The sequence below is a fragment of the Bombus flavifrons genome, chromosome 2 (assembly GCF_040668555.2).
Source record: "Bombus flavifrons isolate JBK064 chromosome 2, iyBomFlav1_principal, whole genome shotgun sequence".
Taxonomy (NCBI): domain Eukaryota; kingdom Metazoa; phylum Arthropoda; class Insecta; order Hymenoptera; family Apidae; genus Bombus; species Bombus flavifrons.
This window is the reverse complement of record NC_138443.1, coordinates 1,596,740-1,614,564: the sequence shown is the minus strand read 5'-3', so window position 1 is coordinate 1,614,564 and position 17,825 is coordinate 1,596,740. Positions and strand designations below refer to the sequence as shown.

The 17,825-nt window shown below is 32.7% G+C and overlaps 1 protein-coding gene across 4 annotated transcripts in view; it reads left to right on the top strand.

Annotated features, from left to right (window-relative positions):
- The window catches only part of Syt1 (synaptotagmin 1), a 44,756-nt gene that overhangs the window by 15,099 nt on the left and 11,832 nt on the right, over positions 1–17,825 (top strand). For 2 of the 4 annotated variants that reach the window (XM_069132005.1, XM_069132004.1), the window contains exons 2-5: positions 15,314–15,440; positions 15,529–15,645; positions 17,140–17,285; positions 17,367–17,465. In XM_069132005.1, coding sequence (XP_068988106.1) covers positions 15,317–15,440; positions 15,529–15,645; positions 17,140–17,285; positions 17,367–17,465 — 486 coding nt within the window. In that variant the 5' untranslated portion in view covers positions 15,314–15,316. Of the gene's footprint in view, positions 1–13,419; positions 13,877–15,313; positions 15,441–15,528; positions 15,646–17,139; positions 17,286–17,366; positions 17,466–17,825 lie in introns of those variants that run through there. The other 2 variants (XM_069132006.1, XM_069132007.1) reach the window with 2 other exon arrangements.

The window sequence follows — 17,825 nt, the reverse complement described above, 5'->3', positions numbered from 1 at the left end:
TTCCCTTAAATATGAAGCTCGTACGATAGCTACCCACACATATAATTTTTCATTAATTTTTTTATGTTTAGACGTATGAAAAATATGAGAGAAAAATATGAATTAAAGAGCGATAAGTTTTTCTTACGATACAAACTTTTTGAGATTTCCATAGTGATAGAAGAAATATTAATTCTACGTGAATATTACGTGATTGGCTACTATATACACCTTAAAATTTCAGTCCCTTACTTTCTAATAACGAAACTTTTACATTTCTTCGAACGAATATCGAGTTACGCTAACATATCGGATATCCAGATTTTACGATAAAAGTTAATATCAAATTTCATAACGATGCAAAACATGCTGAAACTCAGGCTATTGAATTCCATTGGTTTCGAATCGGTCGAATCGATTTTTCAACTAATTAGCAGTTAGATTACTCCCACAACGAAAAGAAGATATAATTCCTGCAAAAAATACCATGACGATCGACTTGAACGATGTCAAGCACACTCATAATCGTTTGTTCAGGATGGAAAAAGAGAGAAGAGTCGCTTGAATAAAAATCCCCCGAGGCAGTTTTGATCGTCTCTTCAAGAATTCAGTTCTCCAGCCTTTTGATGAGCTTTTGCGTGTTTTGGAAATTTGATACCCAAAGCTTTCACGATCGAAGTGCGCGATCATAATTAAAATTTCAAAATCTGTCGAAACATTTTCCTCTTTCACTTTGAACGAAGTTTATACGCTCGTTACTTCACGGTGAAGAGAACCTAGAATATTTCCCGATTCTGAGGCAACCATATTCCCAGTATTCTGTGATTAAAGACGAAGTTGAAATTCTGTTGAAGTTGTAGAAATGTTTTCTTAGCGGTTTTCAAAGTGGAAGTTTAATTGTGACGCTATATGTCTAGAAAGCAATGTTACTGTCTGACCATTCGTAGGTAATTGTTATTTCGTGTATGTCTTTATTTCGATTAAAATTTTGTTTATTTTGATTAAAACGAAACAAAAGGCTAATTTTATGTTACGAAGAATTTTTAACTATTTCAATGATATAGTATAGACCAGAAGGTATTGCAAGCAACATCAAAATTTCAATGTTTGTGTTACACAATACATATACAATACAATATACATATTACAAGATTCAAGTGTATAATTAAACACACGATTTGATTAAGCAAATTCTCATCTAACTCAAGCACTTTTTACATGACTATCACGAGCGAAACGCATTTCCTTAGATGTAACGAAAACTATACATATATAACTATAAAATAAATATAAAAGTGTACACGATATATATAAAGATTCCTGCAGTCTATTTCCAAAATGTATCTGTCGATGTTATGAATAGGAAGAATCACCAAAATTCGGTAGCAAACAGTATCAGGAAGCCACTATTCTTCGAGATCAATAGCTAACTAATTACTACAATCTGTTAACGAATGAAACTTCTACAATTCGCTTCTAGAACTTTTACCAAAGTAAACACTATACTATAAAAGACTGTAAAGTAATTTTTTCGAGCGATTTTCCGGCCATCGCAAGGTTCGTTTACGTCGGTCACTAGATGTGAACGATAAGGAGTCGGCGAAGCTCGTAAACGCCGATTGCGTTATGAAACTACTGCGAGCAGATTCGAGACGCAGCGGTTAAATCCCATTGAAAGATATCCCTATTGATTTTACACATTCGCCTGTGGATATATGAGACGATAGAAAAGACGAGGAACGGCAGGAGCCACACGCCACACGGTTTCTCGCGCCAGACTCATTCTCGTCTGGATCATTTCGCGAATTAGCCTGAATTCGTAAGTCAAACATAATTAGCAAGCTTCGTGAATTCCAAGCACGTTCAGATCTAGCTCTTTATTTGCTCCGTAACGTTCGCTGCTCGAAGATCCTGTTACGAGTTCGCTCGTGATGCTGAATCGCTCATCTTCGCACTCGCAGTCTAAGCGTTTGGAGTCTAAACGAATGGAAAGTAGTTGCTATGACTGCTATTAAGCTGATAATTGCTATGATAAATGCTTAAATTATTTTCACATATCTGGTAGAAAAGTGAAATACTTGAGATTTAACCTTGGAAAAGCGGAACTCCTAGAAGAGCATTCGAATTGAAATGATGTAGAATATACATACGTAACATGTGTAATTACTTACGAGAGTATTCGAGCACTTGTCGTGGAAGTCTCTTATGTATATATCGTGTGTCTTGTAAAAAAAATATTGGAATTTTGGAGTACAAAGGTCACAACGCAGGATCAAATAACAGGAATGAGCATATTCTTTATCACGTTACATTATATAAATATTTTTGTGTTTGAAAATTTATAATGCCAGAGGTATTTCATTCTAAAATTTGAGAAAATATTTACCCAAAAATCTTCGTCATAGCAACTTTCTGCAAAGTGCAGAAAACAGGAAATCCTTGAGTATCGAAATAAATAGTACATGTTCGAGAAAAATGATGCAAAGAGAAAAAAAATGGTCAACAACCTCAGAGAACATCAACTTGTGTACGTAAATAAAAGAATGTATATTAATTAAGGAGTAGACACGCGTGTACTTACGTCGGCTAGGGTTTAGCCGGTAAACGAGCCAGTATTAGGAAATCGATGCAATTGTTCTGGAACTTTAGATACGAAACTCGATTGTGGCGAGAAACTATCATTACGACTAAGTGGTTAGCCGATCCCCGGAGGGTTGAGTGACGCGTGAAACCCTGGAAACATAACGCCTTTTCATACCCACGCGTCTCACAGTAGCCATAGCCAGAAGAGTACAGCTTCCATTAAAATTCGTAACGCGCTTACGTTAAAGTGAATCGTTCTATCAACGTTTCTTTCCGTAAAACGTTACGTCATAAATAGAACGATGATTCCTTACGTTCTCACTGAACTACGAATATTTATGCAAATTTACTGTCGCGATTTACCGTCGCGTGAAAAACGTACCTTCAGCCCAGGAAGAGCACAAGTTATTTCGAGAAGTTTCTAACAGCGGAAGTGGGATTCGAAGACAGGGAAATTAAAATGTACGTTTATCTTCATCGTTTTACATTACATGCTTATGCAAACTCACACATCTTTACGAATATAATTAGAAAAAATGGAACCTGGGCAGAGATCAGTTTTGCCCACCAAATATTAGAATGGATACTGCACCTTGAATATTTTATACATTTTTGCATATTACGTACATCTTGTGCATTTTTGCATCTTTAAATTTTCCATAAATGCATACAAATCTGCAGTCCAGTTCTCGTAATTTTATCGTGCGATCTTGTTCTTCTTTCATGGAATGATTATTAAATTGCGAGGAGAATTTTGTTATGGAAATGTTTTTTTGTAAATCTTGCTTCAGGAAATTTCAGTATAATTCAGTATAAAGATATTGCTATTCGGATTTTTAAGGAAAAGTTCGTTCCGATTTTTAAGGAAAATTCAAACGCAGTACATTTAAATTTCGATACACATTTATTGAACTTTATACGTGCCATTTTTTTCCACAATCTTCCTCCATCTTTCACGCAACTTGAATATTCCATCCTACCAGAACCTCTCAGATTTTTCGACGAAAAAATTTTTCAATATGATTTTTTACGTCGACCAAAAAGTTAAAATTTTTTCTATTACGAGAATTTTATAATGACCTAAATAGGTGAAAATCTGAGGATGCGATGTCTGATGAATACAGTGGGTGGGGTAGCACATCCGAACCAAGCTCCAACAGCTTTTGTCGAGTAGTCAAAGACACACGAGGCTGTGCATTGTCCTGATGAAACACGACGCTCTCCCGATTCGTTAGTTTTTGTTCAATTGCTCTCTTTAATTCGTCTAATTGCGAGCAATACTTAAATTTATCGTCTGGTTGTTTGGTAGAAGCTCATAATACAAGAATCCTTTCCAGTCCCACCAGACACAAAGCATGACTTTCTTCCGATGAAGACCGGCTTTTGGGGCGGCTAAAGGAGATTCATTCTGCTTTCCAAAGATCTTTTTCGCTCAACATTATTATAAATAATCCATTTTCTATCCATCGTCACTGCTTGTTTCAAAAATGGTGTCTCCTCGTTGCGTTTATAGAGCGAGTCGCAAGTGAAAATGCGATCCATCAGATTTTTCTGCGTTAAATCGTGGGGACCCATACATCAAAACGGTTTATATAGCCAAGCTTCACAAAATAGTCGTAAATGGTGGATTTTGATATTTTGAACATTTTTGCTAATTCACGTGTCGTAACGCGCGGGTTATTCTCAACCCGTGTTTTGATCTGATCTTCATCAATGGTGGAGGACCTACCCGGGCGGTCGTGATCTTCAAGGTTGAAATCATCAGCTTTAAACCTAACAAATCATTTCCGCACAAATCCTTCAACTATAGCACCGTCTATAAATGCCTATAATGCACTTTGTTTTCTTCCATATTTAAAAGCGTATAAAACTAATAAAAATTAATGTATCAAAACGAAAGTTTCTTCTAAAGATGCCTGAAATATCACCTTTTAGAATATGTACACGAGTCATTAGTTTTCAATCATTCTGATATATTCAGACCTGTCCTAATGCCAGCTACCGAAAATCGGCACGAACTTTCCGAACATATAATTTAACATAATTCATAATTAAGTATTTTATGTCGATTGTTATGGATATCTCATACTTCTGCAATATTTATACCATATCATTTCACTTCACCTTTGTCACAATGATGATAGCATCATTAGATATAGATCTAATGTCATTGCAATAAAGACTTCATTGCTATATAGAAGTGCAAAGACTATAGGAACAGAAATTATATCTACGTTAATGCTTTATGAATGCTTTCTACAACCAGTAATTCCTTTTTATGATATTCCACAGCTGTCTTTTTACACTTTTGCAATTTTTATCTGTTTGATCTTCTCTTTTGTTAGGGAAATTAAATTATACCGAATTATAATGGGTGAGATATTATTATTAAAATTATGAGGATTGTAAAAGAAGAACCTAAATAGAAATTAATTCGATATGAAGGATTTATTGCAATCTTTTGCCACGAGTACTATAAATACAATATAATAGTAGAAATACACGAGTAGAAAAGGAGAAAGAGAAAGCACGGAATAAATCCCAGTATATCAATATCAATATCAATATATGCTTTAATTAGAAAATACTTCGAAAATACATAGTTATAAAATTTATTGTTTGTTCGGTTATGAAAAACTGTATAAAAGCAAAAGAATAAAAAATTCCATCTCGTTAGGTTAAAATTAACACACGCTTTTATTGTTCTATTGAATGAATGCTATCTTGTGTTTGTTTTAAGCAGTACAAATTTACAATTTAAATCGTTTGTTTGTAGAAGGCAAACAACTATACGGTTGACGTAACGTAACAATTATCGATTACTCGTATCGTTTCGATACGTGTCACGATCTTTCTAGCGATTTTTATGAACTGCAACAAGATCGACGATACGATTACATGTCAAAGAAATTTATGTTCATCGAAGAACACACGTTAAGTCACTGCAACGCCCACGTATGCTTCTTGCTTTCTACAGTGCCAAGTTAGGTATCGATCTTGCATATTCAAACGCAGATTAGATTATTTTTCCTTATGTGTGCTGATAAACAAATTCACCGCTCTATAAATTATTACAATTATCTACACGAAATAATATTTACATTAAATAAAATTACTTTCCGAGTTATATATCTCTGGCTTTAATATTTTTTAAGATACCTCAGGCGAATAAAGCAAGAGAAGCGATTACAAATGTTCTTTCTTATGATTATATCGTATAGTTTTCCTCACCGTCACGGTAAATCGAAAGAAAACTAATTTTCTCGCCTTTTAAAATGTCTCTGCATACCTAATCTCGGTTTCACAAAAAACGGCAGTTGTTTATGATTCAAAGAAAAAATGATTTACGCGAACCACTTTACAAGACTCGTTTCTTTACTCGAGCTTGCATGTCAGCAATGAAATTTTTATGAACGAAATTATACAAACTTGGCAAAGAGTAATAATACACGTTTATGTTAAAGAAACGTGTTATGTTATTCATATTTCCCAAGTTGCAGTACATATTTTATTGAACGAACTTTTCTACTTTAATCTTCGTATGATACAAAAAAGTTATGAATATGTATCGCGTTGCAAGAGCACCGATAACATTAATATCCATGATATCAAACGAGGATAATATTATTAATATTAATAACATCGTCACTTTGCTCTCGCAACCAATTAGAGCGTCATTAAAGACCTCTACAAACACAAACTTAATGAAACAATTGTTAAAAAGAATCGAACTGCTATATGGAAAAAAACTATATGCCATATTGAAACGTGATAAAAGTAGACGAGAACTCTGAAATATGAATATCGCTGATAAGTTGAACAAAAGTTACTATTATCATTTCGTGTGTTTCATTAGATATTCGCCACATATACGTATGCAGCAATATAATGTCCTAAATTGATAGAAAATATTAAAACAGTAATTGGTGAATTCTTGATTTATTTAATGTATCTAGTAGTAACTACATATTATGTAACAAGGAATTTTTTTGGCATTCATACATGAATTTTGGAATTACTATTATAAGTAATTGATAGTATTAAGAGCATTTAATTGAGGAGTTATTTGGAATACTGCCGTATCCGACAAAATCGTGCTCCGAGATACTCAAAATTGAATTTTCCTTTCGTTTATAGAATCGCGATATTTATAAAAAACCTACAAAATAGATAGTGCGCAAACTTCATTTTTAATATAGAAGAAAATGATATCGAGAAAAAACGATTACTGTACTTCTAATACGAAATTACAGAGCTTTAAAGAGACGATATAATTCTGAACGTCCTTTTCTCGAATATCAATCTGGTTTCCTCGTTACATTCCAATGATTACGACATTGAAAGTAGTTACGTATGTGCAGTATCTCATTAAACGTGCATTTAAATAAATATAAAGCAATAAAAACAGATATAAGAGTTTTTAAAAATATTTATTGAATAGAAAACAAATATGAGAGAAAAAATTACATTTGTAGCTTAATTTGACGCCAAATTTTATCAATAGTAAATGAAATATTCATGAATTAATTTTTCTGCCTTATAACTCAATTTTCAATTTAGTTTTCAATTTAATTTTTTACAATTTTACATTTCGAACGTATCGAAATTATTGGTATTATTAAGAGTGCAAAAGATAAATTAAAAAAAATACATGTATATTTAGAAGTATCAAAATAAAAATTGATAAAAATCCTCTGTTGGCATTTCGTAAAAGTTGAAATTTCTTTAAAAGTGTCTCTTGTAGTTTTTAAAATATTAGATCAAAAAGGGTGTCTCTCCAGAAATTCAGAGTCACGTATAATAAAGTCTACAGATTATAAAAATGCGATAATCTGCAAAAAGGAATATTTCGAGAAACACCCGCAATCTGAAGAGCCCCTCAATAATCATTTAAGACATTTATGTAATTACAATTTAGTATTGAATTTTCTACGAGAATTATTTTTTCTACAATTGTGGCATTTGTTTTTTTTTTATTGCACTCCACAATTAAAAAGTAAATAAAGATTACACTAAAAACTATACGTATTTATTACCCTACCTTAAACCGAAACCGTAAAGAACTATTTCCTAAAATATGAAACAAAAATCCATGTAACCGTGCAATTGCCTTAATTTATTCGTTTTACGGCTAATCCTGGTGAGGAATTTTTCGTCGTGGATTTTCGAGCTTTCGTTCCGCGTCAACTACCTTCTATAATTAAGTTAATTAAGAGAAAGTAGCAGCGTATACTCCTGCAAACCTATTTCCCAAGTGTTCCTAGGTATTTCAACGACCGCGAAAACGCGTACCTTCGTCGGATTATACTTGAAACGAGAGGCAATGCGGTAAAATGAAACGAAAAAATAAGGTAAAAGAAAAGAACGAGAAGAAAGAAAGAATGAAACGGCAACATCCATCGAATCCTTTGTTTCTAAGAATGGCTGCCAGCTCGTGGAGAACGCAGACGACTATTGCGTGCGTGGGTGACGCGTGCCTGACGTCAATTTATCGTCGCGGCGACGATAACGATTATTTTGTTGGATTGCGCCTCCGTTATCGCGTTATCGCATTTTATTGGAGGCCAATGTCGAAGTCGGCGAAATGAAAAATTTACAATCCGCTGATTGATAAGACAAACGTTTTCTTTGAATTTTTAGCACAATGTTAGCTCCTGTTTCACGACGTATTGGTTAGACTTGCCACGATTTATTCGGAAAAACGCGAGAGGATTTTTCAATTTTGATTTTCTACCATTTTGGTCAACCCAACTGTAAATGTCCGTTATTTGTTGGAAATTCGTTTTTTTACCCTTTGACGCATGAAACAGTGAATTTTGCTTTGTTTGTAACTGGCAACGGAAATTAAAAAATATCAACTTGGGTATGAATTAATAAATATAAATTTCATATTATGGAATGTTATTATTGAAATGTTAGAGAAGGAAATAAACTGAATTTTTAGTGAGAAATTGCTTCCAGGCAACGAAGTTATTTGATACCTGGTTCTGAATACAGCGAAATCGTATTATAGATCGTAGTATCAAAATAATATTATAATAAAACTAATCGCCAACTAATCAATAATCGCCAGCAAACTATGTATAGTTGATTATAATAATTTCATATACGTTCGATAAATACACGTAGTCTATTAATCTCTACATGGAAGTAAAGGGAATCGTTGCTCTTCCAATACATCAGGAAGTGATTCAGACACAGCTTCAAGCGGAAGACTCGCCGTAGCAAGTAGTAAAGTCTTATCGATGTCAGGCAGTTAGACAGTCAGACAAGCTACCACACCCACCGATTATTCTCGAACATTTTCTATCGCTTCACGATATTTAATATTAACCGTGATATTTTAAACCAATTTCCGTTGATTATTACGTCGAAGTACGATACTTTAGTTCTCTAATACGTCATCATAAATAATGACGTAACCGATAATCATCGAGACACGCACAGTGTAATATTAACTGTTTAACGAGCCTGATTGAACGCTACAAGAAAAAGTTTCCGGAGTTCTTGAACCGTGAAAGTACCAGGAAGTAGGATGCTTGTGACTTTTAATGATTTGACTAGAACTTTCAGTGGTAAGCGGAGCGAAATTGAGTTTCGCGTACGTAATTTGGGTTTGCACTGATTCGAGGATTGTTGATACCTTCGGAAAGGCTTTTCAAAGGCTTTAAAAAGGAACTATGTATCGACAAATTGCAGATTGTAAATTTGTTTGCTTACTAAATATAAATATTACAAAACATATTTATTATAGTGGATTATTTTTTCCTTAGCGTGATTATAGAACAATCGAAGATCACAGAAAGAGTAATTTAAAAATGAGTATAATTTAAAATGGGTATATATAATTAAAATGTTATTATATATTGTTGTATATATTATATATTAATATATAATTAAAACATGTGTTTCATCTTGCAAAGGCTGTCCTTTTATTTAATCTTTTTATGAAATATGTATTTTTATCACCAAATCGTTGCCTGAGAATCAATATTTGAAAAATATTATCCTTGGAAGAACTTCACAAATACCGTGTATAGTTAAAAGACTTATTTTTAGACCTATGGGATTGTTCCCATTTTAATTATGTCATGTTAAAATACTTTCTTTTGATTATCAAATGACGTTAAAATATGATTATTCTTTGCACAACTTCTTAAGCTTACCGTGTATATTTAAAAGACTTATTATTATTAATATTGAATTATAAAGCACTATAATATTTCATATGAAATTTTAATTTTTGCTTTTAATATTGAACAAAGTCTACAACATGACAATCAGACGTCAATTTTCAACTTTAGAAAAATTGCATTTCGCGTGTACCAATCTGGTAAAATGAAATGTAGAGAAATCGTAAAATGGAATAATGAAACGTAATCATATGGAGTATGTTTTCATACTCCATGGTACGTAATATCATCGCGTAAATGCAACGTAAAGAAGACGTCTTATCGAGAGGAAAGGAATGATAACCATGTATATGTAAGCAAAGAGGGGAAAGTTATCACGACACGAACATGCCAGTGGACTAAAATAATTCTTTGCTATATTCTCTGCAAGATCTGACTGCTTGTGTTTCCTAGCTTCCTGCTTTCCCTTCTACGTAGTTGGAAATCCTCTTTCTCCCCAGCCATAACTTTCGCGCATCAGCCTGCTCCCTGGTTTTTTTTTTTTTTTCTCCCCTTTACGCACGCCCACGCAACTCTTCTCAATGGCAATTTCCCCTTGTGTCCTCGAACTTAGTTCAAGGTGACATTCTATGGATGAGAATAGAGAATCTTACGAGATACTCATTGTTATTTCTGGCATACCGCCATTTTATTTGTGCGAATGGGGCGCCATCGAGTCTTCTTTCTTTGGAGCGATTCCTTTTCCCCCCTGTAAATAAGCTACTGCGTATTAAGTTCGTTGAAAAGTTGTCATAAAGGGATTTTTCTGAGCTTAGGCAAAATATACTGAAGTGAATAAAACGACCTATCGCATTAGAACATTTAGGAAAAATTCGATAAACTTGATAAATCATTAGGAAATTATGAAAATCTTTAACAAGTATTATCTCACGTAACGCTTTGGAAGCGTGAAAAATTAACATGTTCAGTGTTAGTAATATTAACATTAACAAATATCCACCGCATTCAAAACTTTGAAAACAAGTAATAACGAAAATTATTCAAGCTTATATGAAAACACATTGTTCGAAGTTCTTCGTGCCCTTTCATAGCAAAATTGTTCAAAATTATTTTTCCATCACTCCTATAGGATGGAATATATGTGAATCGTTAATATTCCCAATGTTAAAGAAGAAAGTAAAACATCCTACAGAGGATTAACAGGATTTCATGCATTTAAAAATTATTTGAAGATCTAATGAGAGAAGACGTAGCTTAATGGAAGAGCTTAATGAAAGTCAAATAGAAACGTATTAGGAGATTGCATTCAAGGAGATTGCAGCTACTACAGTAAGGACGAAGAAAGTTTCGTATATATAGATGGAGCAAAGTCAATTGATCGCTCAAAGCCACTTAAACAATGTCACAAGATCACAACTGATCGTATCCTTTGTCATTTTACTATATATTTCGACTTTACTATATGTTTCGTCCGTATTTGAGATAGAACGTGAATATACATATCGATAAAATTGGAATTGAAGGTAGAGAAGATGCTACCATACTTCCGGTGACAGACAACAGCTCGAACAAACACTCGTCGTAGTTAAATACAAACTTGTTAGAATTGATCGAGTTACAGATCGTTTAGATCGACAATGTTTTCTCGTTTTCTCAATAAATCCAAATTTCTGGAATCTTTTTTGATTATACAAAATTAAATCTTGTCTATGAAAGATATGAAACATTGGTTCTCCATTACAGATAAATAAATATGACAGATATTATCGATATCTGTTTTCCCTGTAGTATTTATATTCTTATTACGCTTTTTGAAAGTTATTAAGTAGATACATTATATATATTGCATTTCAATCATGCATATATATATATATATATTACATATATTCTTTATTTATTTTATATATAGTGTATAAATTGAAAATAAATAACGAATTCGTTAAAATTTGATAAAGACATAAAAATTATTTTGCGTTACGTAACAAACAATTATATGGACTCTTCTTTGCAGGCAAAATTTGCAGTTTCCATGAATTTTGAAAAGCTTTGTCCCATCACAGATACGTCCTTAATATCGCAGATTTCAAGTAACCTTTTGGAACGAGCTTTCAAAAAGCACGGAATAAATGCTCGCTACAAAGACCAGCCGATAGACGTTTTTACATTTGCTAATTAAAAATCAGCAGTAGGCATACTGTATGCATCCGAGCACTCGAGGGAATAGAAAAAAAGAACCCGGAAGCAAGAGAGGTCATTACAGAGTTAATGCACGCGATGGTTGCGAATCCGATACAATCAATCTATGAATGAAAAACAGTGTCGCTGATAATATAATTGACAATTGATATTTATTATAAATATTTCTTTTTAATATATTATTAAACTGGCTTGAATTGAATTTGGCTTGAATTTTTTCCTAGTATTTCGCTTCATTCTGAATGTCATTCATTACTTCCTTTCTCCTGCCTTATTGCGCAATTTTAGTAATTGTATTTTATTAAGAAAGCAACTCCGTTAGTCACAATTTAAATTTGCTATTTTACTCTGTACTCTTTTACTTTGGAAAAGCAATTTTCTATTCGCTAACGAGAGCCTATATTTTAAAGAAAATAAATTCCATATCCTGGCTTTCATTTATTCGTGTCTCCGATATTACACATTTTATCACTACACGAGTTCGTATATAAAAATATACTCCAATATGTAACAGCGTTGGTATTATATCATAAATCTTGAGAAACCTACCACAGTTGCCAGACCATAATACACATGCGAACTTAATCTTCGCATGCGGAAGCGTAGCATTGATTGTAAAATCTCGCAGCGCTCGTATCGTAATTACGAGTTCCGCTTCTGTAGTATGAAATTATGATTCAGTCCATTAAAACGCAGGAAATATAACATTGAAATTCCAATAGATCATAGCTTGTATAGTTCGTGGAAAATTATTAGCTTTTTTCTTTCTTTAAATTTAGTCGCATGTTTATGAGCAAATGTGGTTTGCGTGATAGTTTTATGAAATGTACGTGAAGTCGAACTATTTTCTAGAACGAATTACCAGTGTGTGCTGTCGTGATATTGACATGACGATTTTAAAATATTATCGAACTTTGAAATTAAATAGTGACTATAATTAAGTGTGATTAAACATGACGATGACATATGAAAGATTTAACGTTGCATAATTGTAGAGAAACTTCGTAAAGAAATGAACTTTTTTCATTAACAAAGGACAAGGGATAATTGAAATATATTCACGTAAAAAATTATTGTTGAAGGTTTACGAATATCGATAACACTGGATGAAATGAATAAATGAAACTTTGCGTTCCGTTTTAATAATTAAAATCCAAAAGAATTTATTTCTTAAAATTAAACTGAGCTAAATACCAAAGTTTCCGATCGATACAGACAGATCTGTCTGTGTCATTTAACCGATATCAATTATTTCAACTGTATCTGTCATTTCAGATGGAAGAAAAAAATCTCTCCAAAAAGTCATAACGTACGTCAAGGCTTCAACGTGAAAATAAAATATCATAATAAAAGTTTCTGGTTTTCTTAAACTAATACACATTATGATAAAAATCTGTAGTTATCTGAAACCGAAATATTACAAATTAATATCAACAAATTCTGTCACGATGAATTTACAATTAAGAATAACTAAAAGTTGAGAAACTATATCGAGCGCATGATCAACGTGATGAAGTTGAGAAAAAACAACTGGAAGGGATTAAAAATCTAAAATAAAGCAAGAAATATTAGAACGTATTAAAAAATATCGTTTAAAATTAAAACAAGGAATCACATTGAATTTTACAAATTATAAGTAAGACCATGTAATTCGTTTTCGATAATTAAATTTAAGAATTTTAAAAAATTAGAAGAATTCCAATTATGATAAAAATGTTGATCAAAGAATATAATTCGAAGAATATAGTTTCTCCCAAAGCAACTGAAGCATTTTAAATCGACACACATCACAGGACAAATTATGAAAAGAAACCTACTTTATTCTACTCGGTTCCTTTCGAGCTAAATTTTGCTTCGGGGAATGCTCTTACGACTAACCGGATCTTGGCCTGTATGAAAAGAGCGACAAAACTTTGGAGGAGAATTGCAAGCGAGAATAGAATTCAAGATTTCCCGTGGTTTTCACCACCAGCTTTATCTCGATAGTGAGTTTCGCATGAAAGAATTTTACTGCTTCACGAAGAACGGTTATTTTTTTCGATCGGGAGTCCATGACATACTTAAAAAATGCATTAAAAGTGGCGTTGCTCGAGTTCGTGCCAATACTTCGGTTGGAGTGTGTTAAAATTAAATATACATGCTCGCATGATGATAAAAATTCTTTTTTATCTTTTTATTTTTTTTTTTTTTTTTTTGGCAGGCTTTCGCCTAAGGAAAAATGATAATATTAGAAAAGTATATAAGTAGATGTTGCATACATAACAATATTTCTTTGATATAGTGTTGTTTGTACTATCCATTTAAATATTATTTCTATCCCTATTACTAGTAATTAATATTATATTATCCTATATGAAGGTATGCTATCTTAGTACTCTCGACAAATTTCTCTAATTTTCATTGCACTCTATATGAAGCAGTGGAGTTTTTCATATTCTCCTCGGTGATCACGATAATAAGAAATTTAAGCTCCATTTGAAAATTCAGAATACAGAATTAAGGTTCTCTAGAATATCCACAAACGAAAGAATCGATTATTTTCTTAAAATATCATTGACGACAACCATGTAATTTCGAACTTATGCAATGCAATGGTTTTTCTATTTATAGACTACTTATGGACCCGTTTTTGTAACATTGTACGTATGTTCTTTGCCAAATGATAAGCAAATAACTTTCTTACTAACTTATTCTAGGCATTAAATTTTAGTCCCATTAGGATATACGTAAAAATGGTTGAGAAACACAAAATTAATATATATATATATATATAAAATTTTTTTTTTATTTTTTTTTTATTTTTCCATCGAGACAACGATCTACAGTGAGATCCGTTATAACGTACCGTAGGCGTACCGAGCGAAAATTCAAAGTCGATTTTCTCGAAAACAAAGCCTCAAACGAAAAATTTTTATTCTATATTTTCGACTTCTTTTTTCGCGTAGAATCACCCCCTTTCCGCTTGTACCACCAATTACCAACCACCCTGTATATATATACAGAACTCCAAATCAGGCAGTAAATTTACTCTACACATTGTGACGGACAGAAGAAAGTTTATAAAATAAAGACTGTAAGGAGACATCATAATTTAGCAAAATGAATTTATATTTAATAAGAACAATGAATACCATAGAATAGATGACTGTTATCAATACGACAAAAAATGTTTAGTACAGAAGTTACTAATATTCGTAATGTATCGATTTTAAACTTTCCTTTATCTGCTACTGTACAGTATTACAGAATCGTAGTTATCAGGTTGATTATCAAAGGATGTCAACGTTCAAAACTAGGGAACGCTTTCAAATCGATTTTTGTGAAGTAATCGTGTATTATAAATTGACAAGAAAAGAGTTTTCGCTAACAGAAAAGTGTATATGTATTAAAATATTTATTTCATTTACTTTTATTCTTTATAGAAAATGCCTGCCATCTACAAAAGAGAAGCGGAGAAGGTTCCGGAAGAACCGCAACCGCAACCGGTGGAGGAGATGGTTGAGTCGACGCTAAAGACTTTTGTGAGCACGGAGGAGGAAATAAAAGAAGGTAAATCTTTCTTCGCTTTGTCTTTAAACATGAAGATCGCGTCACATTTTCCACGGTACAATAACTAAAGTTATATAATCGCGTTTAGTTGGCACAGAGGCGGTGACCGAAAAAGAAACATTGGAGACTCAAGTGGAGAATCTCGGCGTTGAGCTCGCGGAGGAAATGGGAATACCAACATGGGCACTCGTAGCGATCCTAATAGGTAAAAGCAAACAGTCGCGTGTAAATTACTCTTATTATTTTATCCGCCAAAAGATTGACCACCACGTAAAGTAAAACGAGCTACATTTTTGAAATAAAGACACCTACGTTTCTCTTTAGAAAATCTTGATGTACAACAATCTTAATTTTTTAGATACTGATTTTTTTTTTAATGTCTGGGTTCTTTAGATTCTTTGCTGCAATAATTTTGAAATCTCGTAACTTCTCTTTCTCTCAAAATCTCTAAAACTATGAATTATTACAAGTTTCTTTTTAGATGCAAATTGAGTACACTTTAATTGATAAGACATGAAATGTATATATTGTTATAAATATTAAAAATAGAATTATTTGTAAATTGAAAAGGAAGAAACTATAAACGAAAAATTAATTTATATGCTATAGAAGCAAAATATTTTTAGTCTTTCTAGTATAATGTTGAGAAGTTTGAGGGCTTTAAATTGAAGTTTCGCGTGGTAGCCAATGAATAAGAGACATAGATCTATTGATTACTACAATGGCACACAAAAATTCTCAAATAAGAGTAGATCTCATCCGATAAGATTCAAAAATAATACAAGTAAAAGATAGTACAAACATTTCCATATTTAACATGACTATAAAAAATTGTATTAATATAAAAGCAACCGAATATAAATCCCATACCCCTTTCTGGAAAAACAATCGTCGATGAAACATTTTACTCTTTCAGATAATTCGAACAACACATAACATCCAAACATTAATCACGCAAATTTTCTGTTTCAGTTGCATTAAGTGTTGACGACACTCGAACACATCATATTTTATTTTTACTATATAATATCACATACATATATATACCTATGTAGTACATAATCTAAATCAAAATCACATTCATTATACAAGCAGCACCAAAATAAATATATAAGTAAAGGAAAATGATAGAATTAACAAAACCGCTTTCGCGCTTCCGAACTGCGCTTGCATAGATGCAAAATAAGCATACGGTATAATGTAAAAATTTTGGACCACTAAAAACTGAAATTGTTCGCATAAATACATATCACTATTTTGGTTTTGATTTAAATTTGCAAAGCTCTTCAGAAATCGTCTAGGAAGGAAATGATTCAAGAATTAAAAATTTCCTTCAAAAATGTTGATTAATTCAAAACAATTAACACATTGTGATCCATTCACAAATGCAAGGACACTTATGGAAAGATGAAATGAAGCTGAAAAATAAAATATGCCGAAATACGTCAAGAATTATTTCATTTGATGATTACAGAAAATCTATAAGGATTCATTTTCATATAACAATTGAAAACGTTTTCTCACAATCTGAATAATAGCTATCGTGAAACTAGCGAGGGTGAAACGCTAATGGTCTAAAACTTTTGCACGATACTTTATTAAGAGACGCCATTTTTTTTAAACATAATCGAGCTTCCACAAAGTTAGTAATTTTTTTTTAATTCGATTCTTTCGATTTTTCTCTTCTTCGCTTGAGTAGCCGTAGGCGTAGTAGTTCTCGGAATCTGCTTCTGCTGCATCAGGAGATGCTGTCGCAAAAGACGATCCAAGGACGGGAAGAAAGGGCTGAAGGGCGCGGTAGACCTCAAGTCCGTGCAGCTATTAGGCAGCACGTACAAGGACAAGGTACGTACTCGGTGTTCCGTGACTTCATGTAGATGTTAGACGCACATTCTACACTCGTGGAATCCACTTCGATTTGTTAAGGTCCAGCCGGATATGGAAGAGCTGACTGACAACGCCGAAGAACCGGATGAAGCCGAGAGTAAGCAAAGCGAGGTGAAACTTGGAAAACTTCAATATAAGGTACGATTTTTAAGCTACGATATATTCGTCATCGACCTTTTAGTCTCCAATTAAAAAAGAAGTTCTTGTGATTTGTAATTCGAAGTTTCTCGAAAAGAATACTAACCGATTGATGATTTCAATGATATCATACAATACAAAGCTTGCAAAAGTATAACTCGTATGAAATGTACAAGTGACATTATTCAATTGACGAGTCGCATAGAGCTTTTCATATAATTTCTATGTGTACACCACAAAGTTGGAAAAAGCGTTTAAAAAATGTTATTTAAAGTTAGTGTAACTTTTTAATCGGGAAGGACGAAATATTTCGTCACGTCATATAAACGACCCTATTGGATGCTGATAACGACATAGTTC